Below are 26580 nucleotides of genomic sequence, written 5' to 3'. Positions count from 1 at the left end.
CACTGCGTGGAGGATCTCACGTTCACAGAACAGCTGTGGATCTTTTTCAACACCCGAGATTTACCCACGCAGTGTAAATCACTGCTTGTTCGTCTGACGTGTGCGTGGAATCTCTACCGTCGTCCGTGACGCGGATTTTCAATCTAAGGATTGTTGTTTGCACTTTCTGTTTGTTCGCAAATATTGAAAAGCAATTGAGAGAGGGTGGAGAGAGAGAGAGAGAGAGAGAGAGAGAGAGAGAGAGAGAGAGAGAGAGAGAGAGAGAGAGAGAGAGAGAGAGAGAGAGAGAGAGAGAGAGAGAGAGAGAGAGAGAGAGAGAGAGAGAGAGAGAGAGAGAGAGAGAGAGAGAGTCGCGTTCAAGGGAACTCGGGCTTTCCATGCACAGTCCAGTCAGCGGGAAAAGTATCAGGATTCCACACTCCATCCATTATTTAACGGATATTATAAAAAAAGTTGCCGAGATGAAACTTTGCCTGCTGTTACTCCCCGTCCTCCTTCTCTGCACACTCCTTTCACCGAGCTACTGTGACGAGCAGCACCTGAAAGAAGGTAAGGTGAGTTAGTTAGTTAGTTAGTTAGTTAGCTAGTTATGGCGTCACACATTTAAGCTAATGACAGAGAAGTTCACCAAACAGGCGCGATAAGACATTTTATACTTTACAGAAAACATGTAGCAAACTTTTAGCTCCTTCCTCGAGATGGTTTTGTTTTTGTTCATCTTGCGTTGCTGTGTTTGTACCAAAGAGTTGAGAGGAAATGAGCGAATAAACATTTGTTGCCCCCACGTGAAAGAAACAAGTTAGGTGACGTGGACAGCAAAACTAAAACTCCTCTTTGTTTCCTCCACACTTTCTCTCCCTTAGGGTTCTAATGTTGAATAGTAAAGTGTTTGTTGAGTTACCACGGACATTTACAGCCAGGGACATATATTGTGTCGTCCCTATGTGTGGCTTCCATTGAGGCTGCAGAATGTTCTAGAACTATTTTTTCCCCACCTAGTACCAACACTTGGCTCTCCAAGTACCACCATAATGATATTAAATACAGTAGTGTAGTAGACCTAAGTATTCATTAAGTACCACCATAATGACATTAAATACAGTAGTGTAGTAGACCTAAGTATTCATTAAGTACCACCATAATGACAACATTAAATACAGTAGTGTAGTAGACCTAAGTATTCATTAAGTACCACCATAATGACAACATTAAATACAGTAGTGTAGTAGACCTAAGTATTCATTAAGTACCACCATAATGACAACATTAAATACAGTAGTGTAGTAGACCTAAGTATTCATTAAGTACCACCATAATGACAACATTAAATACAGTAGTGTAGTAGACCTAAGTATTCATTAAGTACCACCATAATGACAACATTAAATACAGTAGTGTAGTAGACCTAAGTATTCATTAAGTACCACCATAATGACAAAATTAAATACAGTAGTGTAGTAGACCTAAGTATTCATTAAGTACCATTATATTGACATTAAAATACAGTAGTGTAGTAGACCTAAGTATTCATTGAATACCACCATAATGACAACATTAAATACAGTAGTGTAGTAGACCTAAGTATTCATTAAGTACCACCATAATGACAACATTAAATACAGTAGTGTAGTAGACCTAAGTATTCATTAAGTACCACCATAATGACATTAAATACAGTAGTGTAGTAGACCTAAGTATTCATTAAGTACCACCATAATGACCCATATTACAACACAGTAGCATAGTAGACCTAAGTATTCATTAAGTACCACCATAATGACATTAAATACAGTAGTGTAGTAGACCTAAGTATTCATTAAGTACCACCATAATGACATTAAATACATTAGTGTAGTAGACCTAAGTATTCATTAAGTACCACCATAATGACAACATTAAATACAGTATTGTAGTAGACCTAAGTATTCATTAAGTACCACCATAATGACAACATTAAATACAGTAGTGTAGTAGACCTAAGTATTCATTAAGTACCACCATAATGACCCACATTACAACACAGTGGCGCAGTAGGCCTAAGCATTCATTAAAAACAAGGCAGGTACTATCTTTAATATTTGCGGCCACTGTAACATTACACACCGTTTGAACAGTAACACTGTGTTTGAATGTAAAAAAACAACTACACTATACTTAAATAATGAATTAAATCTTCGGCGTACCACTAGATAGAGCCCGAGTACCACCAGTGGTGCGCATACCACAGTTTGAGAATGGCTGTTCTAGAATGTAGATCAGGCGTGTCCAAACATTTTATTCATGGAGAGCCAAATACCGCAACAAATAAAAGAATGTACTTGGATATCTGTATATGTTTTAAACATGTTATTAAGGCTAATTACATGTGTTGTTGTGTTATTACGAGGGGTGTGGATCTTTGGGCACCCTAACCATTCAATCCGATTCCCGGGGAGACGATTGGATTCAACACGATTCTTGATTCAAGACAATGTATTGTTTGGTATACCAATTATAATAAAAGGTTTTCAAGACAGGTTACAGGTTAGAACAGTTCCTTCTGGTTGCATAATGATGACCTAATATCCTTCTTCAAAAAAAAAATAGATTTTTGAAAATGATGAACCCATTTTGAATCAAGATTCAGATGGTAATCGATTTTTTGCGCACCCTTTGTTGTTATTATTCTATTAGCCAGGGCCACCCTTGGCTAAATTGTGAGCTGAAGCAGATTTGTTTTCATATCTTGAGCCGCCCAATTACATTCTTTTCAACTCTTTTAAAATGTGAAACAATTTTTATACTTTTCAACTTGCATGTTTTTGTGCTAAAACGAAACCATGGGGGAAGAAAGTGTTTTAGGTGCAAAATAACACATTTAAAGGGGACCTATTATGCAAAACCTGTATTACCTATTGGTACCTTTTTTTTGTGTATTTGAGATCTGCATAAGTCCCAAAAAATGACCTCAATCCGTGCAAGCATTGCAAAGATTTTTTATAAAACAATCTTGCCTTCCTTCATACTTTATTGGGTTAAAGGAGCGTAAAGGGGACTTAGTAATGGGTGTTATTTCATGTCTACAAAATATATTTAGAAGGTCGTAAGCAGGTTTTGTGATATATAATAAATCCTGATATTAATTCTAATAAGCCTATTCAATAAAAGTGTGTACCGGTAAATCAATTTGAAATGTGCTGACAAATTCCTCTCCTTCCAGACAAGCTTTTGGTTGTGACAGTTGCAACCAAGGAAACTGATGGCTTCAGGCGTTTCTTGAGATCTGCGAAACATTTTAATTACACAGTCAAGGTAGGGAAGCAAACACCTTCTGTATTCTTCTTCTTTTTATATCATATTGTTTGGCTGATGTGTGAAAACATGCCTGTGTAAAGAAAATATGCTTCCGGGCCCCCCCAGACAAATAAGTGCATGTTGACAGAGATTTGTTTACATGTTTCTTTTGAAATACGGCCCCAGGGTTAAACCTCCTCAAGGTTCAAGGGTTTTATTGGTCACATGCAGAGTACACCACAGTGAAATGCTTTTTTCCATGCTCTTCAGATTAAGGCTGCAGCTAACGATTATTTTTCTATCGATTAATCTATAGATTATTTTTTCGATTAATCGGTTAATCTATAGTTTATTTTTTTCGATTAATCTATAGATTATTTTTCCTTTTACCGATTATTTTTTTTATTTAAAATGAAGATGAATAAATAAATGTTGGCCAGTTTTTTCAAAAGGCATGACTTTTATATACAAAAAAAAAAGTATGGCCACTCAGTCAACATTGACAACAACATGACAAAATATTCTGTAACAATGTAAACATTTAAAACTTTTAACATTTAACAAAATTAAAAGTAGCTTATTTGCTTTTTAATGTGCAAATATAAAAGTAAACATCCAGTGCAAATCTTAATATTCTACAATAGTATAAGCATTTCTAAAGTAAAAGTATTGCTTATTTTGCTTTAAAATGTGCAAAAATAAAGATAAACATCCAATACAAAAAAGTGCAAAACGAAATATTCTGTAACAGTGTAAACATTTCAACAAAAGTAAAAGTATTGCTTATTTTGCTTAATAACACAACAATGATAGTATGATTAAAGTGAAAGTTAATTGTTGGTTTGTACATAGTATATGTAACTGTTAATGTTGTAAAAGGTATTTGCACAACTAATTAACGTTAGCGTTAAAGAGGAGCGCGTCTTTGTAAACACTGAACAGGCATGCCAAACGCGCCTCTCAGAGCGAAACAGTGTTTTAGTTTATGAATTTACAACGCAGATACAAATGACACATTCATGATTTTGTGTAATGATGACAATGTATACTCACGCGGACGATTGACTAGTTGATGGTGATGGCAAGAACGCTGTCGGGTGTTTTCTTTTCAAATGTTCCTTCATAGCCGTTGTGCTGCTATGACACAGTGTGCATACAACAACTGTCAAGTGTTTTGCTTTTTTCGCTGTGCTTATCCCACACTTGAAGGGATGTATCAATGCTGAATGTGGCTTCTGGATTTCACTCAAAAGACCAGACCGTAGTTACTTTTTCCTTTTATTTTCCTTTAGTTTGCAACAGTTTTTCCAACCAAGAAACAGCTTCTTTTTTCTTCTTTAGTCTTTTTAGCAGTCTTTAGCAGTGTTAATAGACTTTAGTTTCTTTAGCTGTCATTAGCTGTCTTTAGTAGCCTTTAGTAGCCTTTAGTAGCCTTTAGCTTCTTTAGTAGGTGAAAAACCTTTAAGGACAAAACACCACAAGATTAACATGCTGTAAAAAATCAATCAATTATCAATCCCATAATTTACAACTATTAATTAGCTATCAAACTCTTAACCATTAAACAAGTGCAAGAAAATGGACACATCTTTTCCCTTTAAGTTAAAACAGATTTTAAATAAATTGTCTCAACATAAATGCACCAAGATACATATAAAATACATTTAACACCAGAAACACAATAGATAAATGCAACAGAAAACCCAATATGCAAATACATAAATACCTAACCAATTAACCACCTATTTAGATACATATTTAAAATCCATATTCAATATAAATATATTATTAATTTAGCAGTGAAACACTCAATCTTAAACGCTGTCTACTGGTAGAAAAATGCCCCTTTTTCTACGCCCTCACCAACACAGTTAAATCCAACACTTTAAATTGAGCGACTTCACCCTCCTGATGAAGCAAACTGCTCCAACATTTATCAAACTAAGCAAAGAATATCAACACTAAACAACAGTTACATAACACACTGTGTGTATTTAGCCTCCAGACTAAGCACGCTACATGCACACAACCCCCCCTCCCATCTCACCAGCGCAACAGGTGCGCCACACCCACGAAGAGAAATATTAAATCTTACATACTTTTGGCACAACTCTGGGTTATCTGTAATGAACTAAACCTTTTTCCACTCTGCGCTGGCGTCTTTTGTACTCCTTGATTTGACACAGCGGTCTAATTACCGGGCTCGCGCACCAGCAGATGAGACAGGAGCGCGCCGCGTTATACCTGCGCGCGAACGTAAACTGATCGGTCCTGATTTTATAAACCGACTGGCCGAAATAATGCCGAATTATATACATTTGTTTATTGAAATACTCCCACACTTTTGACGACTTTTGGCGTGCTTTTTTTCCCTCGCTCGCACCGCTCGCATCATCTGCTTTGCGCTCCGCCATGACGGCAGTGTGACGTAAATATGCGACGCGTCGAAGCATAAAAACGACGTCGACATATTTACGTAACCGATGACGTCGACTACGTCGACGCGTCGTTTCAGCCTTACTTCAGATATCGCGTACAGTGGGATCCAAACACTAGTTGCTGAATCTAATACACTAAATAAAAACATTTGAATAGCTCTGATGTACATTAATTAAAAGACAATAAGTTGCACAAAAAGTCCCAGGAGTTATGGTAGAAGTATCAGTACAAGTAAAAGTACAGTAGTCACATACAGTACCAGTGCAATATCAAATAGTAAAAGAGTATACACAGTATAGGCTTTGTGCTGTGTGTTTGCAGGTCCTTGGTCGCGGGCAGAAATGGAAAGGTGGCGACTATTTGTCCGCCCCCGGCGGAGGTCAGAAAGTGAGGCTTCTGAAAGAAGCCGTGGAGGAAATGAAGGATGAGGATAAAATAATTCTTTTTATTGACAGGTAACATGGCTTGCCATATCATTTCTGCCTTTGTTGTGTTATACTTGACAAGCTGCTTTACAAACAAATGCTGCCATTTTACTTAAAGGGGAAGTGCACTTTTTTAAAAATGTTGCCTATCATTCACAATCCTTACGTAAGACAAGAACACGTTTTCTTTCTTTAATGCATTCAAAGTCATAAAATACGGCAAGTACAAGGTGGCTAACAATTCAGCTGACGGGAGTACACTATTCCGGCCATAAAGCCCTCCAAAAAACCTCCAAAAAGTGCCAACAATACTCCATTTACATGTTGTGACCTGAATATTAAGCAGATTGTTATTATAAGCTCTAACGCAGACAAACTATTTTTAGTGGCGCCGTGATCACAGAGAGCTAACTAGCTTATGCTGTTATATTGACATTTTGAGCTGCTGCATGGCCTCTGAGTTGGTGAAAGTTAATCCTAGATGATACATCCTGGATAGCAGAAGGTTGTGGACATAAACCAAGAAGTTGGTCAACTTTGATATCCAACTTAGACCCGGAGATGGCGAAAAAGACACAAAAAGACGCACATTTTTTACCTGCGTGAGGATTATGATTAGTTCTTCATCTAAACGGGAAGATATAAACATCCCGTCAGTCAGCATCCAAATGAAAGCAGACATTGTACAGTAAGAGATTGTTTTATTATGTTCGTAGTTTGTATTTCTTGTTTAGCACTTATCAAACTGCTATGTTAGTCTTTCACTAAAGCTGCATCTGTTTATCACACAGCTTCTGAAACTTGTAGATCATCTTCCTTATATTCAGGCTCGAAAATGTAAGTTTCTGGTCATCATTAGTCCCAAAGTAGTCTGTGTTGTCTCTCATCAAGTCCGCCATGATTAGTAGTCTGGTTGTTGAAGGTAAAAGCAAATGTTGTGATGCGTCTTTGAAATTAACATGTATGCTTAAGATGAGCAAAATAAGTAAATATTACATGTTATTATGAATGTTACTACATGACATATATACTTACATCATGTATTTATTACATGTTATTATGAATGTTACTTCATGACATATATACTTACATCATGTATATATTACATGTTATTATGAATGTTACTACATGACATATATACTTACATCATGTATATATTACATGTTATTATGAATGTTACTACATGACATATATTCTTACATCATGTATATATTACATGTTATTATGAATGTTACTACATGACATATATACTTACATCATGTATATATTACATGTTATTATGAATGTTACTAGATACTACATATATACTTACATCATGTTTATATTACATGTTATTATGAATGTTACTACATGACATATATACTTACATCATGTATATATTACATGTTATTATGAATGTTACTACATGACATATATACTTACATCATGTATATATTACATGTTATTATAAATGTTACTACATTACACATATACTTACAACATGTATATATTTGATGATATGAATGTTACTACATTACGTATATAAAACATGATTTTTTAACAGGTTTTTTTAGAGCGCTTTATAGGCGGAATAGAGCGAGTCCCATGGTCTCTATTGTTGGCTGACTTTTGTTAGTGTTTATTTACGAGTTAGAACGGATAAAAAAAGAAAAACATTTGTGTTCTTGTCTTGCATAAGGATTGTGAAACAATCAAAGTTGACTTATATAGCCCCTTAATCACACATGTCTCAAAGGGCTGTACAAGCCACAACGACATCCTCGGTTCAGATCCCACATCAGGGCCAAAAAAAAACCTCAGCCCAATGGGCACAATGAAAAAACAACAGGCAATATCCCCCAAAAAGTGCAGTTCCCCTGTAAGGACTCACACTGCAGCGTTGGTGGACGGCCAAAATGTCCTCCTCACTCTTACCTCGCTGTCTCCCAGCGAGCCTCGCCTGCCCGGGCGAGTTGGCTACCCGCTGCCGGCCCGACGCCACCGGGCTGCGATTCATCAGCTCACAAGAGGAGCAATGGCATTATTACCTCGCTTTTCTTTTGACTTGTACTGTGGAGTGAGCAAGCATGTCATGTTCTTATAAGAAATGCAAATCATTTTGATGTAACATTTGAACATTCCTAAAATAACAAACCAAAGTTTTTCCCTCTTAACACCTTGAGGTTTGTCCCCTGTCACGAAAAAAGGCATAAAAAAAAAACAAGCCACGCCCCTTTAAGAGTTAATGACTGTATGCTTCATGAGCCGAGGCCTTGTTTGGATGTGTTGCTGACCCCTGCGGTGTTGGACTGCAGCAACATTTTCCTTCTTGTGTTTCCACAGCTATGATGTGATTTTGGCCTCCAGTCCCCGAGAAGTGCTAAAGAAGTTTGTGCAGGCCCAACACAAAGTGGTGTTCTCCTCTGAGAGCTTGATTTGGCCCGACAGACACTTGGAGGATAAACATCCACATGTCCGGGAGGGGAACAGGTTCCTCGGTGCTGGAGGTATCATCTTATTTATTGAATTTGTCTTCTGCAACTTTCAAGTAAGGAATGTTTATTATTACATGTTGCCGATACCGATGATCCATGGGTGAGATACTGATATCACATGCATTACCTGTAATTTTTAGATGTGCAGTTTGTTATTATCCTTGATTACATACACTTCATTGAGCAAAACAAAGTCAATAGTACACAGTAACTAGGGCTGGGCGGTAAAACAATATCAATATACATCACCATATACACTTAATCGATATCAATGAAAAATGGGTTCGTTAAAGTGTTCGATTAGTTTATTTTTCGTCGGAGGAACGGTGAAGTATGGAAGCAAGGTTGGTTGCATGAACAAAGTCACCGAGCAACGCAGGAAGTGATCACTGATCAGTGGGAGTGACACACTAACAGCCAATCAGGTAACAGTATTAACTATCAACTTTGGCAGATTTGTATAAACGGACCAATGTGGTCTGTAAATGATGCAAGGCGCTCGTCCCCAACAAGACTGCTGATACCACACCGCCCACCCTTTAGAGCACTAAACCTGCAGATAATAGTTCTTCTCAGGTTTCTCTATGTTTACCTTTTCACACTATTTTCTTACACTTTATGAAGCATTTCTTACATATTCCTTCATTTTAAGAGTTATTGTCAAGTGTTCAATGTGATTTTACTATTTTGTTTACATTGTTTTCCATGCTTGTGTTGACATTTACTTTCCTTTCTGCCTTGATAGCTGAGGGATTATAATCAGAGCAAGGTTACATTTGAAAGTTAAAAAAAGTTTACATTTAGTATATTTTTTCGTGCTTCTTATTTTCGATAGGTCATAAAAAATATCAATAATTATCGATATCGACTTATATTGTAATACCTTTTTCAGCTATCAAATGTTTTATCAAACTCATATTTTATTGATATCAATTACGCATCTATTGATATCGTTTTATCGCTCAGCCCAAGGATAAGGACCAACTGATTAGATTTTGGGCCTGTTCCGGATCACTTCTACTATGTTACCTTACGTTTACGCTTTTGTGTGTGCAGTCTATTTGCCACAATTGGGGTGAAGATGATTAACTTAGGGAGGCGGCTCCACACTGCGTATGAACATACACAGTTAGCTGCGAGCTGCTTCTGTCAGTCGAGGAACCAAAAATAAATGTCAGCCAGAGGGGATCAGCTTATGTGATATCGATCGCCCTCGTTACAATGACTATTAGAGGATATTTGAACTTAATACAGGTGCATTCATCAATCAGTGGGCTTAATGATTCTGTGACATGGGATATGAGTCTGAGCTAAGACGACTTTGTTCCAGGAGAAGGTTAGAACATGTAGTGACTGTAAATGCAGTGTGGTGTCGTCGCAGCAGGAGAGCGAGCCGACCTTTCTAGACCCAGAAGTTTTACACAAAGTAAGCACATGGCAGAGGCCATCAAAAGTCAGGTCGGTAGTTATAATGAAAGCTTTTTGTAAAAGCGCCGAGGCACACAGCAGGGTGCCAGAGCTCCTGTTTATGCTAGTTTACTTGCTTTCCTCAGGCTTCATTGGCTACCTTCCCAACATCAAGGAAATGCTTGCTGACTGGGCGGGAGCAGACAACGACAGCGATCAGCTCTTTTTCACCAAGATTTATATCAATCCAGATAAAAGGGTGAGGCACATTTTTACACTACTATATGAGACGCTTCTTGTTGTTGTCTTTTATCAAATCAAGACGTATTCATTTGTATTTGTGTCATTTTTTTAAATATAATTGCCAAAAAAGTAATTGAATTAATTACCGTATTTTTCGGACTATAAGTGGCAGTTTTTTTCATAGTTTGGCCGGGGGTGCGACTTATACTCAGGAGCGACTTATGTGTGAAATGATGAACACCATCCATCCATCCATCCATTTTCTACCGCTTATTCCCTTTGGGGTCGCGGGGGGTGCTGGAGCCTATCTCAGCTACAATCGGGCAGAAGGCGGGGTACACCCTGGACAAGTTGCCAGCGTAAAATATCAAATAAGATTATTGATGTCATTCACGTAAGAGACTAGACCAGGGGTCGGCAACCCGCGGCTCTGGAGCCGCATGCGGCTCTTTGCTCACTCTGATGCGGCTCAGCTGCACACTTGCCTCCCCTCCCAATTTTCCCGGGAGAGCCTCTCGCATAAAACTACCGGGATTGATATACTTCGATTTTCACCCTCATAATAATATTAAGGGCGCGCCATGATGATACAGCGTTCAGCATCCTCTACAATCTGTACAAACAGGATTTCAGCCCAGTCTTTTGTTGTATGCATTTACTACTTGTACATGTAAGTGACAGCAAGGCATAGTTGGTCAAAAGCCGCACAGGTTACACTGACGGTGGCCATATAAAATAACTTTAACATTCTTACTAATAATGCGCCACACTTTGAACCAAAATCAAACAAGAATGACAAACACATTTCGGGAGAACATCTGCACCTTAACACAACATAAACACAACATAACAAATACCCAGAATCCCATGCAGCCCTGACTCTTCCGGGCTACATTACACACCCCTGCTACCACCAAACCCCACCCCAACCCTGCTCCCCCCCTCCGTGCGTCGGTTGATGTGGGCGGGGTTTGGTAGCGGGGGTGTATTATGTAGCCCGGAAGAGTCAGGGCTGCATGGGATTCTGGGTATTTGTTCTGTTGTGTTTATGTTGTGTTAAGGTGCAGATGTTCTCCCGAAATGTGTTTGTCATTCTTGTTTGGTGTGGGTTCACAGTGTGGCGCATTATTAGTAAGAGTGTTAAAGTTTATACCGCCACCGTCAGTGTAACCTGTGTGGTTGTTGACCAACTATGCCTTGCTGTCACTTACGTGAGCAGACACAATTCCCATACCACGTGTGGTTGGGCCGGCACGCTGGATGTAGTGGGTGATAAGTACTGTACCATCACGGCACGTCTGTTAGAATTGTTGTCTTTAATTTCGTAGAATGCTGGAAAAATTGGGAGTCTAACAAACATGACGCTGTCAAGCGCCATTCATGCAAAACTCGGAACCTTTGGTTTATACATAGCACAAAGTTAAAAAAAAAAACTTTGTATGTAGTGTCATTTCATTTTAAATTTCAAAATAATTTTGTGGCTCCCAGTGTTTTCTTTGATTTGTGAAACTGGCCATAATGGCTCTTTGACTGGTAAAGGTCGCCGACCCCTGCACTAGACGTATAAGATTTCATGGGATTTAGCGATTAGGAGTGACAGATTGTTTGGTAAACGTATAGCATGTTCTATATGTTATAGTTATTTGAATGACTCTTACCATAATATGTTACGTTAACATACCAGTTGGTTATTTATGCCTCATATAACGTACACTTATTCAGCCTGTTGTTCACTATTCTTCATTTATTTTAAATTGCCTTTCAAATGTCGATTCTTGCTGTTGGCTTTTATCAAATACATTTCCCCAAAAAATGCGACTTATACTCCGGAGCGACTTATATATGTTTTTTTCCTTCTTTATTATGCATTTTCGGCAGGTGCAACTTATACTCCGAAAAATACGGTACTCTTTAATAAATGTAATTAATTACTAGTGTACATATTTATAGAGTTACTTACAAAAAAAACCTTCAAATATCTGGCATATGCAGTTGAGATGTTTCATGAGACCAGAGTGTGCCTTTAAAAGGCGGTGCCTGTTGCTAAGTGACGTGGGACGTCAGCGCCCAGATCGAGCAGCATTAGCTCAGATGTGTTTGTTAGATTTGCCCTCAGTTTGCAGGCAGTTAGTTAAGTTAAAGTGCCAATGATTGTCCCACACACACTAGGTGTGGCGAAATTAGTTACAGCAGCTCTAGAGAATCTTTTCACTGGATCGTGTAACCGCTAATAATGAGATTTACTGTGCTTCTATGGCTGGAGTCTCCTTGTCCACAAACGTAGTATTGTAGGATTGCACTTCAATCATTGATTCGTTGTTCATTATTCCCTCGAAGTAGTAGTGTGTACACGTGCATGTACTGACATGCCGTGTGTTGTTTGCTGTGTGATGTTGCCTCCTATTTGATACCAAGTACATTTTAATGTGTTGTTACTGTCTTATCAAAAATATATTTCCTGCATTGAACTTGCTGTGCTTCTGACATTCTACCACATCAAAAGTAGCGTGCTATGTTGCATCAAATGTCTCGGTAACGGCTTTGTAATGTACATAGAGTAATTAATTAGACTATTATATAACGCCGTTATTCAAAACATTTTTCATTTGTGAATAAAGCTTCTATTGCTATGTTTCAGAAATCCATAAATATCACACTGGACAGCAAATGCAGGTTGTTTCAGAACCTTCACGGAGCTCTCGGTGAGTGAAAGCTCTTTTCTTCTCCACACCTATTTCAACCCGGGTGATGTCATTATGTCAATATCCTGTTTCTGGACTGCAGCTGCTATGTTGACAAGGTTGAGATTGTGTGTACCGTCTTTGTGACTTAAAGGACACAAATACAAATTCCACTTACTATACATAAAGCCCACATAAACCATATAACTTAAGACATCATATTAGTGGAAACATTTGAAAACAGTCATTCATATTTAATTACCTTACTGTAATTACGGCATATATTCCATACTTAGTCCAGTAAATAACAAAAAAAACAACGTCGGTTACTTCATCCATGTCGGAAACTTTCTTTTGCTACAAAACTGTGCTATCCGTCCATTCATCCATTTTCTACCGGCTACATTCGAGCGGAAGGCGGGGTACACCCTGGACAAGTCACAACCTCATCACAGATGTACAACATTCACACATTAGGGACCATTTAGTGTTGCCAATCAACTTATCCCCAGGTGCATGTCTTTGGAGGTGGGAGGGGCCTATCCCCAGGTGCATGTCTTTGGACGTGGGAGGGGCCTATCCCCAGGTGCATGTCTTTGGAGGTGGGAGGAATCGTGAGTACTCGGAGGGAACCCACACAGTCACGGGGAGAACAGGCAAACTCCACACAGCTGCTGCCCTAAAACTGTGTTATGTACTTTAGTTGTCTTTGATATGTCAAGTTATTTGGGAGAGAAATGATATGACTACTCTGTTTTTTACTGCATTCAAAAAAAATCTTGATTGGTTAAACATTGGAAAAGGCAGTAATACAGCATTAATCACAAACCCTTGACCAAAAGACAAATACAATATAAATGAGTGACCTTTAGCATCACAACAGTCCTTGTCTCATGCTCTGGGATATGTGGGGGTCGATGTAAGAAGAACCAAGCACAGCTATCTCCGCAGGGCCCAAAGAATGATGTTATAGACACAGAAGAGAAGCAGTACAACATCAATCACATGAGGGCTGTCACTTACACTGAAATTGTTGTTCCACAAGAGATTGCCAAAATATTCATTTTGCCACATTAAAAATGTTGTTGGAGCATAGTGAAGTGCAGAGATGGTGCTGGTCACTGTAGCTTATTTGCTACATACCATACACAGGCAGTACAACTTAGTAGCAGGACAGGAAAAGGGGGGTTAATAGTCAGATGTTTGAGGAGTGTAATGTGGTTGCTGCAGCAATGCAGGGTTGTTAGAGGAGCAGCTTGTATATTTCACAGACATTCTGCTGGCACCAATACATGTGTACCTTCTTCCACAGGGCGCCGGAACCAATACATGTGTACCTTCTTCCACAGGGCGCCGGTACCAATACATGTGTACCTTCTTCCACAGGGCGCTGGTACCAATACATGGGTACCTTCTTCCACAGGCTGCCGGCACCAATACATGTGTACCTTATTCCACAGGGCGCCGGCACCAATACATGTGTACCTTTTTCCACAGGGCGCCGGCACCAATACATGTGTACCTTCTTCCACAGGGCGCCGGCACCAATACATGTGTACCTTCTTCCACAGGACGCCGGCACCAATACATGTGTACCTTCTTCCACAGGACGCCGGCACCAATACATGTGTACCTTCTTCCACAGGGTGCCGGCACCAATACATGTGTACCTTCTTCCACAGGGCGCCGGCACCAATACATGTGTACCTTCTTCCACAGGACGCCGGCACCAATACATGTGTACCTTCTTCCACAGGACGCCGGCACCAATACATGTGTACCTTCTTCCACAGGCCGCCGGCACCAATACATGTGTACCTTCTTCCACAGGACGCCGGCACCAATACATGTGTACCTTCTTCCACAGGGCGCCGGTACCAATACATGTGTACCTTCTTCCACAGGGTGCCGGCACCAATGCATGTGTACCTTCTTCCACAGGGCGCCGGCACCAATACATGTGTACCTTCTTCCACAGGCCGCCGGCACCAATACATGTGTACCTTCTTCCACAGGATGCCGGCACCAATACATGTGTACCTTCTTCCACAGGGCGCCGGCACCAATACATGTGTACCTTCTTCCACAGGGTGCCGGCACCAATACATGTGTACCTTCTTCCACAGGGCGCCGGCACCAATACATGTGTACCTTCTTCCACACAGTCACTCTTACAATTTAAATCATTACTAGCCACATTTCGCTATATTATTACTTCTCAGATCAGGTGCTCTCTTGAAGGTAATCACTTTCAAGATGTTTGAGGTAGCCAAGATATACTCAGAAGCAGCTGTTGGTTGGCTGTCAGGTGCAGACCCCCAAGTTTGGCCTCAAACAATTTCATATGCACGTCAAGACGCGTTAAGTCAACGTTATACCATTAAGAAGATGATAATATTGATTTATCCATACAAACCACTCCAAGAGTTGCTGCCACCTAGCTGAAGACTTGCGTATTGTTTTCTCACGCTCCCCTGACACCCCACCCCACTATACCACAAGTACTGGTCTAATGATTATAAAACTGTAAAGTACCGTATTTTAGGGCGCACCGGATTATAAGGTGCACTGCCGATGAGCGGGTCTAGTCAGGTCTATTTTCATACAAAAGGCGCACCGGCCTATAGTGCGCATTAAAGGGTTCATATTATTATTAGTTTTTTTTCTAAATGTAAAAGACTTCCTTGTGGTCTACATAACATGTAATGGTGGTTCTTTGCTCAAAATGTTGGCGGTCTTATTTACGTGCCTTCACTTGGACAGCGTCATCTTTGTTGTAGCGGTGTAGCGTGCAAGGACGGGAGTGAAGAAGTGTCAAAAGATGGCGCAAACTGTTTTAATGACATTCACACTTTACTTCAATCAATAACAGAGCAGCCGTGGCTCACTAGTGCAACAACAACACAGGAAATGTGTCCCGTGAAAAAGCATCCAACCGGAACTCTCTAATAACTAAAGTTCCTTGGGTGAATAATGTAAAGTCACTACACCGGTATGTTTTAGTGCTTTCATGGTGAGTTTACTGACAGATATAAGTAAGAACTTTACACTATTTTATATTAGAAATGGCAACAGTGGAGGATGAATGTCACATAACAAGAAGATAGAGAAAAAGAAGAAGATTATCCACTACGGACTACAAAGGCGAATGCACGCAATTTTTCAGGATTTATGCAGATCCCAAACACACATCAGCAGGTACCAGAAGGTAAGAAAAGTTGCTTTTGCATAATATTGTGAAACAAAACTCCAGATAATATGTCTTACCTTATACACACAGCATAATAATACTCCTATGTTGAAGCACAGTACAATCCATCAAGCGGTGTGGCTTCTTCATAGCTTACCAAAGTCCTACTAAAACATTTTGATAGATTTTTAATAAATACAATTTAAATTATTAATGTAGACCACCTTGGACAGTGTAAAACTAGCATTTATGGCCTGTCCCTGCTTAATAAAAGTAGACTTTATCATAAATATTACTATTATACTATATACTATTTCATTATTACACATTTTTGTAATATACTTTACGTTTATTTTCTTTAAAAAAATCATACTTTGGTCATGTCATTGGGTTTTCACTCAGTCCTGTTACATTTGACCAATACCTCCTCTAAAAATGTGGAATATATCACAAGTCAGATGGTTCACAGGAAGTTACACCATTCACGTCGTCTGCCGGTTCAAGCATTTAGTTGACTTTATATTCAGTCATGAAGGGGCAGCACAATCCTGTTACCTAAATTATTATTGGTTATTGTTGTATGTTTCTTTTCTTTTTTTGGTTGAATCACTGTAGTGTGCTTATTGTCAACATTGTATTAACATAAATGACATTTTCTGTATTGTACATGCTAAAAACTCATTTCAGCCCTGTTACTTAAACAAGTCATCTTTGCCATAGGCACTTTGTACAATACAAAAGTTGCCTAAGATGGGTCAATATGTGTATTATTAGATTTAGAGCTGAAAAAAGAAAAACATGTGAGTATATTTTGAAGGATACTGCAAGCAATTTGGAAAAATAACCCACATGTTTGTTTGTTCTTAATCATGGTCCAGTTAGTAAATACGGTACATGCAGTTTATCAAAAGGAAACAGGAAGCATCCTCCTAGATGCATGTTCAAACATGAGCTGTGCTCTGCCGTTTCAGCATTTTCCTCCAAGAAAGGAATTTGTTAAATCTACGTGAGGTGGGGGGTGTTTCACGGGTAACATCCTGCTGAGCCAAACCATGAAAACGGGGCTTCACATTGACTTTGCAGAAGGAGCAGGGGACATGAACCTACCAGTGAAAGCTCTGTTTATGTGTGTGTTGCCTTTGTAGATGAGGTGGTGTTAAAATTTGAGGACGGCCATGTACGAGCCAGAAACTTGCTGTATGATACGCTACCTGTCATCATCCACGGGAATGGACCCACCAAGGTATACTCTTTTGCCACACAAAGTACTGTGAGGTGGATATTACATAAGGGTACGGGTCTTGGCCGTACTCAAATCAAAGTATTACTAGTTAGCAAATGAGTATAGTACCACAACAATCATAATATCACTTTATTGTCGGCAGAGTTTTTTTGTTGAAAGTGGATGGAAATGTGTGTCTTTATTGAAAAAGCTTTTTATGGACACAGAATTTATGCAACTCATTTTTTTTGTCACATAAAATTATGCTGACAATTTCATCGAATAAAAATTTGTGAGCAAAATGTTTCTCATAATACATTGTTTTCGAATTCAGTGTAAAAAAATGTGTATAAAAAATTCAGTGCAGGAAAATTAATCGTAAAAAAATTAATTGATATAAATTTGTTGTAAAAAATAAGTGGTATAAAAAAATTCAGTGCAGAAAAATTCAGTGTAAAAAAAATGGTGCAGAAAGAAGTCCGTATATAAAAGTTCATCCCATCCATCCATTTTCTACCGCTTATTCCCTTTGGGGTCGCGGGGGGCGCTGGAGCCTATCTCAGCTACAATCGGGCGGAAGGCGGTGTACACCCTGGACAAGTCGCCACCTCATGGCAGGGCCAACACAGATAGACAGACAACATTCACACTCACATTCACACACTAGGGACCATTTAGTGTTGCCAATCAACTTATCCCCAGGTGCATGTCTTTGGAGGTGGGAGGGGCCTATCCCCAGGTGCATGTCTTTGGAGGTGGGAGGAAGCCGGAGTAGAACCCACGCAGTCACGGGGAGAACATGCAAACTCCACACAGAAAGATCCCGAGCCCCGGATTGAACCCAAGACTACTCAAGACCTTCGTATTGTGAGGCAGATGCACTAACCCCTCTTCCACCGTGCTGCCCTATAAAAGTTCAGTGTAAGAAAATTCAGTGTAAAAGAAAATGATGCAGAAAAAAGTCAGTATATAAAATTCAGTGTAAAAAAATGGAGTGCTAAAAAATTCTGTGAATTATTTGTTGCTTTTACAATCAAGACCCACTTCCGGTAAATTAAAACTGAAGCAATCGATCCCATCTAAGAACCAGCCAATGACGTGTCAAGTTTGAGAAAGTCTGCACTGAATTATTTTACACTGAATCTTAAAACTTTATTTTAACAAACTGAATTTTTACACACATGTTGCTCACATTTGTTTATTCAATGAAATTGTCAGCATAATTTGATTTTAAAAAGTTATCTGCACAAAATTAAAATGCAAACAATTCCGTTACGTAAAAAAAAATGCTTTCAAAATAAAGACCCCCATAGAAGTGTTGTTTTGAAGCAACAAATATTTTTCCATTACATTTTTCTGAACTGAATTTTTACAATACAATTTGACATAATGCATTTTAACAAACTAAATAAGGAAAAAAAAATGTTGCTTACAATTTTTAATTCAATAAGTCAGCATAATTTGATGTATACATAAAATGAAATCAAATGAAAAATGTAGTTACATAAGTTGAGTCTGAAGACACAAAATGACCTCCATAGAGGGACATGCCACATTTGAGGATACTCACATTTTGACGTACAGAAGTAAAAGTACACACCACTTACAAAATGTGACATTATCAAAATATAGTCTCTTGGATATTGCTTCGAGATGCGATAACTACGAGTGTCCTGATCTCATGTTGATATCGAATATCAGTGTGATATCAGCAAAAATACAAGCAGTCCTAACATCTAAATGTCCTCCAGTAAGCACACAGTTTCTTCTATTTTACGCAAGTCCTTTACAACAAGTAAACATGCTAGGCTGTACAGTAGGCTACTAGGAGCTAGCAGCTACACAACAGCTAAGCACACAATATTATACAAGCCAGACATATTGCACACAATAAGTGTTCTTAATTGAACATTATTGCAGTCTAAAATAGCACGTGTCAATATAAATCAAGTATCAAATAATTACATTACTTACACATACAAAGTCTCCAGGGCAGAAGTGTATTAAAGTATCCAGTACCAAACGTGTCCGCATCATTCAACTTACTGCGTTGTGAGCTTAAATCCATAAATTATTGTGGCCACAAGGTGTTGCCAAAATACCAATTGCCACTCCACTTCAACTTAAGAACAGCATAGGTCCATTCCAGACAGTTAATAATGCATAGGGTATTGTTTACATTGTTCTCTGTTTGACTCCATCCATCCATCTACCGTATTTTTCGGGGTATAAGTCGCACCGGCCGAAAATGCATAATAAAGAAGGAAAAAAACATATAAGTCACACTGGAGTATAAGTTGCATTTTTTGGGGCAATTTATTTGATAAAAGCCAACACCAAGAATCGACATTTGAAAGGCAATTTAAAATAAATGAAGAATAGTGAACAACAGGCTGAATAAGTGTACGTTATATGAGGCATAAATAACCAACTGGTATGTTAACGTAACATATTATGGTAAGAGTCATTCAAATAACTATAACATATAGAACATGCTATACGTTTACCAAACAATCTGTCACTCCTAATCGCTAAATCCCATGAAATCTTATACGTCTCGTCTCATACGTGAATGAGCTAAATAATATTATTTAATACTTTACGCTAATGTGTTAATCATTTCACACAAAAGTCGCTCCTGAGTATAAGTCGCACCCCCGGCCAAACTATGCAAAAAACTGCCACTTATAGTCCGAAAAATACGGTATCCATTTTCTACCGCTGGAGCCTATCTCCGACTCATTTCCCCAAATCAAACTTTTTCAAACATTCAAACAACAACAAAATAAAAGTGTGTATATTTTGTGCTGAAATCCTATGGGATCAATATGGTATCGGCTGAATACTCCAATAACGGGCATTGTATCAGAAGTGAGAACGTTGTAGCAATAACCTAGAAGAAGACTTTGCTTTGCAGCTTCAGATAAACTACCTGGGTAACTACATACCAAACACATGGACATTTGAGACTGGCTGCACCGTTTGTCACCAGGATCTACTCCCACTTTCCTCTCTCAAGGTTTGTCTAATCTCTTCACTTACATTCTTTTTTTTTTTTTTATTGTGTGTGAAATAGACCATCGCTTTCCACTGACATTCAATATTTTATCCGCCCCATCAGGAAGAGGACTATCCATTGGTGGTGATTGGTGTCTTCATTCAGCAGCCCACTCCCTTTGTCAGTGTGTATTTTGAACGCCTGCTAAAGCTCCAGTATCCCAAGAATAGACTCAAACTCTTTATTTTCAACAAGGTAAAACCACAAACATGGTATTTGATTGTACAGTGGAGCCTCCATCTACAAACTTCTTTGAACACGGTTTGTAAATGGAAAAGTTGTTAGTGTGAAGCAAATGTCTCTATAAGGAATATGTAAATATGAATAATGGCTTCCAGCTTCGACAAAAATCCATATTTTAATGAGGGCTTGTACACAATTAAAAGTGCTATACAGTACTGTATATCGAACAAACATTATCAAAAGGCGAAAAAACACAGAAAAGGCACACACGTTGGGGGTGTCTGGGCCGCATATGACGTCATGAGTTTGATAAGGACTCGTACCCGCAGGGAGATTGCATTTATTTTATAAGTCTGACAATTTTGATGCTGCTTTCTGTCGCCGTTGAGTGGACCGCATGAGTTTTTCAGGTCTTTTACATTTAATATGGTCTGAGCAGAAACATGCACAGCATTTACTTGTACAACCTAATGCAAACAACCTTCCCTAGTCATGGTGCAAAAAAAAAAATCCATTCAACACAAAATGTCAACAGACCATTCACCATAAAACATTCAAAATTACACCCATTCAAATCCACTTTAAAGCATGATGGGAAAAATGTAGAACACTCCACACACCGCATTTTAGCTGCTTGATATTTTTGATTGATTACAAAATGTTAAGGAGGTTTTAAATGGAAATATACAAGGTAGGAGTTAAAATTTCACATTTTCTTAATAATCATCATATTAATTATTAATTATATATCCATTATATTAATATAATATGGACACATACTGTATGTAGGCTATATATATATATATATATATATATATATATATACACATACATATATATATACAGCCTATATATATATATATATATATATATATATATATATATATATATATATATATATATATATAGGCTACATATATATATATTTAGGCTACATATATATATATATAGCCTATTTATATATGTACATATATATAAATATATATATATATATATATATATATATATATTAGGGTTAGAGTTAGGGTGACACAAAATGGCTGAATGGTTGGTACAGGAGGCATAATTGGCTCCATATAAAAGTTTGTGAATGGAAAAGTTGTAAATGTGTGTTCCACTGTACGCTCAGCAATAAAGTGTTGGCTTATACCTACAAAGTATACTTCTAATAAATGTTGACATGTTTGTTTGTCGTAGGAAGTTCATCACGAGCGAGAGGTTAGTTCTTTCCTGCAGGATTATGGAAGTCTTTATCTGGATGTCAAGTTTGTTGGGCCTGAAGAAGGCTTGGATGGAGCAGCCGCCCGCAACATGGGCTTGTGAGTCAACTCTCCGCTACAATTGTCCAGCTCACTTGAAACATTCATGCAAATGCTTGTTGAAAACCAGCTCAAAGTTTAAAAAATGGAGTTCGGCAACTTCATTTCTAGCAGTGGTTCTCAATGATTTTCTTTCACAAAGGACAGAAACGCTCTCCCTATGCTATTCAAGAAGTACTGCATTAATCCGGCTGTTTGCTACTTGCTCCTCATTTTTTACTAGGCCACCCCTGAAGTAAATGTTTATTTTGTATCTGTATGTGTCAAGATAGTTTTTTACTACCACTGAAGATGCAATGCCTCTCATGCCCCACTATTTAACAAGTACTGCTTTAATAAACGCCTGCTTAAAACTTCCATTTTTCAAGGAGACAGAACCTTTTTCTACATCAATCCTCAATTTTTCACGCCCCCCCCCCCCTGAAGTTAATGTTTTGTTGTTTTAATCTGTATGTGTCAAGATAGTTCTTTGCTACCACTAAAGATGCTATTATGCTATTGCCTCTCACGGCCACTATTTAAGAAGCATCGTATGTATGAAGATATATTACTACCTTTTAACACATATCACTGAGCCTTTTTGAGAAGCACTGATTTTTAATAACTTGATTCCCCAATCTGTAACCAATATTAAGCTGTACATGTATTTATTTCCAATTCTGTTTCGTGTCTTTCAGTGACATGTGCAGGACTCAGAAGGACTGTGACTATTTCTTCAACTTGGACATTGAGGTGGTTTTGAAGAACGAGAACACCCTCAAAACGCTCATGGAACAAAACCTGCAAGTATCACTGTTACATTTTGCCAACTGTGTTCAGATATTATAAGATGACTTCTCCCATTGTTTTAGTCCCATCGTGGCACCAATGTTGACCCGTAGTGGCCGATTGTGGAGCAACTTCTGGGGAGCCCTCAGCGCCGATGGCTACTATGCCAGGTCTGAGGACTACGTGGACATCGTTCAAGGACAAAGAGTGTAGGTTTATAAATGACAGAGTGTCCCCATACAACTTCTTATACAATACTTGATACTGGAACCTTGATTACCGAATACCGATATGGCTCAGATACAGATTTCAGAAGGTATCAGACGTACCGTATTTTCCGCACTATAAGGCGCACCGGATTATTAGCCGCACCTTCAATGAATGGCATATTTCATAACTTTGTCCACCAATAAGCTGCCCCGGACTATAAGCCGCGCCTACGCTGCGCTAAAGGGAATGTCAAAAAAACAGTCAGATAGGTCAGTCAAACTTTAATAATATATTAAAAACCAGCGTTCTAACAACTCTGTTCACTCCCAAAATGTACGCAAATGTGCAATCACAAACATAGTAAAATTCAAAATAGTGCAGAGCAATAGCAACATAATGTTGCTCGAACGTTAATGTCACAACACACAAAATAAACATAGCGCTCACTTTCTGAAGTTATTCTTCATTCGTAAATCCTTCGTCTTCGGTGTCCGAAGTGAAAAGTTGGGCAAATTTACGATCCACTGGCAGATGTTGGCGTCGTCTGGCGCTGCCTCCTCGTCTTAGTGAAGGTGTGTTCGCCTTCTGTCATCCATTGTTCCCACGCAGTTAGCAGTCTAGCTTCGAATGCCCTGTTGACACCAATATCTAGCGGCTGGAGGTCTTTTGTCAATCCACCCGGAATGACGGCGAGTATTGAATTAAGCGCGTAAGCGTGTCTCTCAATGTGCTGTTATGAGCTAGCAAATATAACAACTACACTACCCAGCATGCAACGATAGTTACGAGCATGCGCGGTAGCCCTGAGAAGCGTTGTATGCTGGCAGTTAGCACGCTGTGAGTAAACGTTGAGAACTCAGTTAACACGCCTGGTCTGCATTATTTATAATTAGACAGACAACACACTTAATAGGAGCCATTTTGGGGTCTTTACATAAACACACAAATGGAAATGAAACGTCACATATCCCAGCATGCACCGCGCGCTTCTTCTACGGGGAAAAAAGATGGCGGCTGTTTACCGTAGTTGCGAGACCTAAACTTTATGAAAATGAATCTTAATATTTATCCATATATAAAGCGCACCGGGTTATAAGGCGCACTGTCAGCTTTTGAGAAAATTTGTGGTTTTTAGGTGCGCCTTATAGTGCGGAAAATACGGTACTTGCATTATTCTATTGAATGTTTGATCAAGTGAAATGAGTCAGAGAACAATGGCAGGTATAAAAAAACACTAACCTATTTATTATTAATAGTCTAGAATGGACTTACGCTGTCTTTAAGTTGAAGTGGAGTGGTAATTGTTGTTTTGGCGACCCCCAGCAGCCACAGTACTTCATTAGGTTAAGCTGGTGACCCAGTAAGTTGAATTATGCGGACACTCTGTATATGTAAATCATTTGCAACTGTAAATATTTGATACTTGTTTGTATTGACAAATGTGCTCTTTTACACTGCAATATTGTTCTATTAAGCACACTTATTACCTATGTCTAGCTTGTGTGCTGGGCTGTTGTGTAGCTGCTACCTCTAATAGCCTATAAACTAGTGTTTTTCCACCTTTTTTGGAGTCAAGGCATACTGTTCCCATTGACAAAATCCTAAAGCACACCACCAGCAGAATATGTTAAACTCAGTAGCCTATATTGACAACGTAAAGTCGTTCTCATCCAATACCCAACGCAATTGTTCAACATGAATTAAAACCAAAAACATTACCCTCCAGGCATCACAAATGGTCTTGTCCCAAAGTGGGCCTCCAGAGCAATTAGCGAGCTGCTGTATTACATGGTTACTCTGCCCATCTCTACACAGCAAAGACACTCAGCAACGGCACATTATTAACAGATTAATAACAATTATTGGTTTGCAAAATTAGGTGAAATTGCGTCATTTTCCACGACACATAAGATTAACATCAGCAGATGACATGGCACCCCAAACCATCACCCAACCATGCAAATTTTGCATTTCCTTTGGAAATCGAGGTCCCAGAGTCTGGAGGAAGACAGGAGAGGCACAGGATCCACGTTGCCTGAAGTCTAGTGTAAAGTTTCCACCATCAGTGATGGTTTGGGGTGCCATGTCATCTGCTGGTGTCGGTCCACTCTGTTTCCTGAGATCCAGGGTCAACGCAGCCGTCTACCAGCAAGTTTTAGAGCACTTCATGCTTCCTGCTGCTGACCTGCTCTATGGAGATGGAGATTTCAAGTTCCAACAGGACTTGGCGCCTGCACACAGCGCAAAATCTACCCGTGCCTGAACAAAGACTTTGATCCCCGAAACAGGATGTTGTGATGCTGTAAGCAACACACACACGATTGTTTGGAGCAGAGGTAGCGTGTCTGACATATACCCGCGGACAGCCGTTTACAAAATGTGCAAATATAAAGAGGACAGTGAAGGCTTTTAAGGATAGAAATTCCAGCTGGAGCAGCAGCGCGACGCAAGGTTGACGTCAGGCTCGCTGCAGGTCTCTCTGTTCGTTGCGGACATCGAAGGACGGAAGTAAAACGTCTCTTAATCAGAATCAGAATGACAATACCTTTATTGTCATTGCATGGAAACAACGAGATTGAACAGCAATCCAGCTCAGTGCTTTTAAAACAACCTACATCAAATACTCTTAAGACAACAAACAATAATGAAACATTTGACAACATATTGCACAGCAGATCTCTATCAGTTGAATCAAGTGTTGAGTGTTCAGGTAAGTGCAGAGTTACACAACAGCTAAGCACACAATAGCACACAAGCTCGACATACCTAATAATAATAGAACAATATAGTAGTTTAAAACATCACATTTGTCAATGGGATGGGAAGTGAAAAAGTTGTATCGGGACACTCTTAAAAGGTAACATTGTTGAACTTTGGCAGCTAAAAAGATCCCTGATCAGAATACTTAAGCTGATCCAGTCAGGCAGAATGTTGTCACAGCCTGGTAATAATGTCACTAGTATATAAAGTGTCTAAACCTGGTAATAATGTCACTAGTATATAAAGTGTCTAAGCCTGGTAATAATGTCACTAGTATATAAAGTGTCTAAGCCTGGTAATAATGTCACTAGTATATAAAGTGTCTAAGCCTGGTAATAATGTCACTAGTATATAAAGTGTCTAAGCCTGGTAATAATGTCACTAGTATATAAAGTGTCTAAGCCTGGTAATAATGTCACTAGTATATAAAGTGTCTAAGCCTGGTAATAATGTCACTAGTATATAAAGTGTCTAAGCCTGGTAATAATGTCACTAGTATATAAAGTGTCTAAACCTGGTAGTAATGTCACTAGTATATAGACACTTTATATACTAGTGACATTATTACCAGTGTCTAAACCTGGTAGTAATGTCACTAGTATATAGACACTTTATATACTAGTGACATTATTACCAGGCTTAGACACTTTATATACTAGTGACATTATTACCAGGCTGTGACACTTTATATACTAGTGACATTATTACCAGGCTTAAACACTTTATATACTAGTGACATTATTACCAGGCTTAGACACTTTATATACTAGTGACATTATTACCAGGCTTAAACACTTTATATACTAGTGACATTATTACCAGGCTTAAACACTTTATATACTAGTGACATTATTACCAGGCTGTGACAACATTCTGCCTGACTGACAACCTTAGACACTTTATATACTAGTGACATTACTACCAGGTT

The 26580-nt window shown here is 38.8% G+C and overlaps 1 protein-coding gene across 2 annotated transcripts in view; it reads left to right on the top strand.

The window, feature by feature from the left end:
• The first annotated feature begins 307 nt into the window (after positions 1 to 307).
• plod1a (procollagen-lysine, 2-oxoglutarate 5-dioxygenase 1a) overlaps positions 308 to 26580 on the top strand; it is a 40192-nt gene continuing 13919 nt past the window's right edge. For both annotated transcript variants that reach the window (XM_061973202.2, XM_061973212.2), the window contains exons 1-12: positions 308 to 549; positions 3200 to 3291; positions 6034 to 6167; positions 8460 to 8623; positions 10165 to 10277; positions 12900 to 12963; positions 17278 to 17375; positions 20272 to 20373; positions 20476 to 20607; positions 21793 to 21914; positions 22592 to 22696; positions 22766 to 22891. In XM_061973202.2, the coding sequence (XP_061829186.2) occupies positions 378 to 549; positions 3200 to 3291; positions 6034 to 6167; positions 8460 to 8623; positions 10165 to 10277; positions 12900 to 12963; positions 17278 to 17375; positions 20272 to 20373; positions 20476 to 20607; positions 21793 to 21914; positions 22592 to 22696; positions 22766 to 22891 (1424 nt within the window). In that variant the 5' untranslated portion in view covers positions 308 to 377. The remainder of the gene's footprint in view (positions 550 to 3199; positions 3292 to 6033; positions 6168 to 8459; positions 8624 to 10164; positions 10278 to 12899; positions 12964 to 17277; positions 17376 to 20271; positions 20374 to 20475; positions 20608 to 21792; positions 21915 to 22591; positions 22697 to 22765; positions 22892 to 26580) is intronic.

This window comes from Nerophis lumbriciformis, linkage group LG01, assembly GCF_033978685.3.
Source record: "Nerophis lumbriciformis linkage group LG01, RoL_Nlum_v2.1, whole genome shotgun sequence".
Lineage (NCBI taxonomy): Eukaryota > Metazoa > Chordata > Actinopteri > Syngnathiformes > Syngnathidae > Nerophis > Nerophis lumbriciformis.
This window is presented reverse-complemented; position numbering and strand designations above follow the sequence as displayed.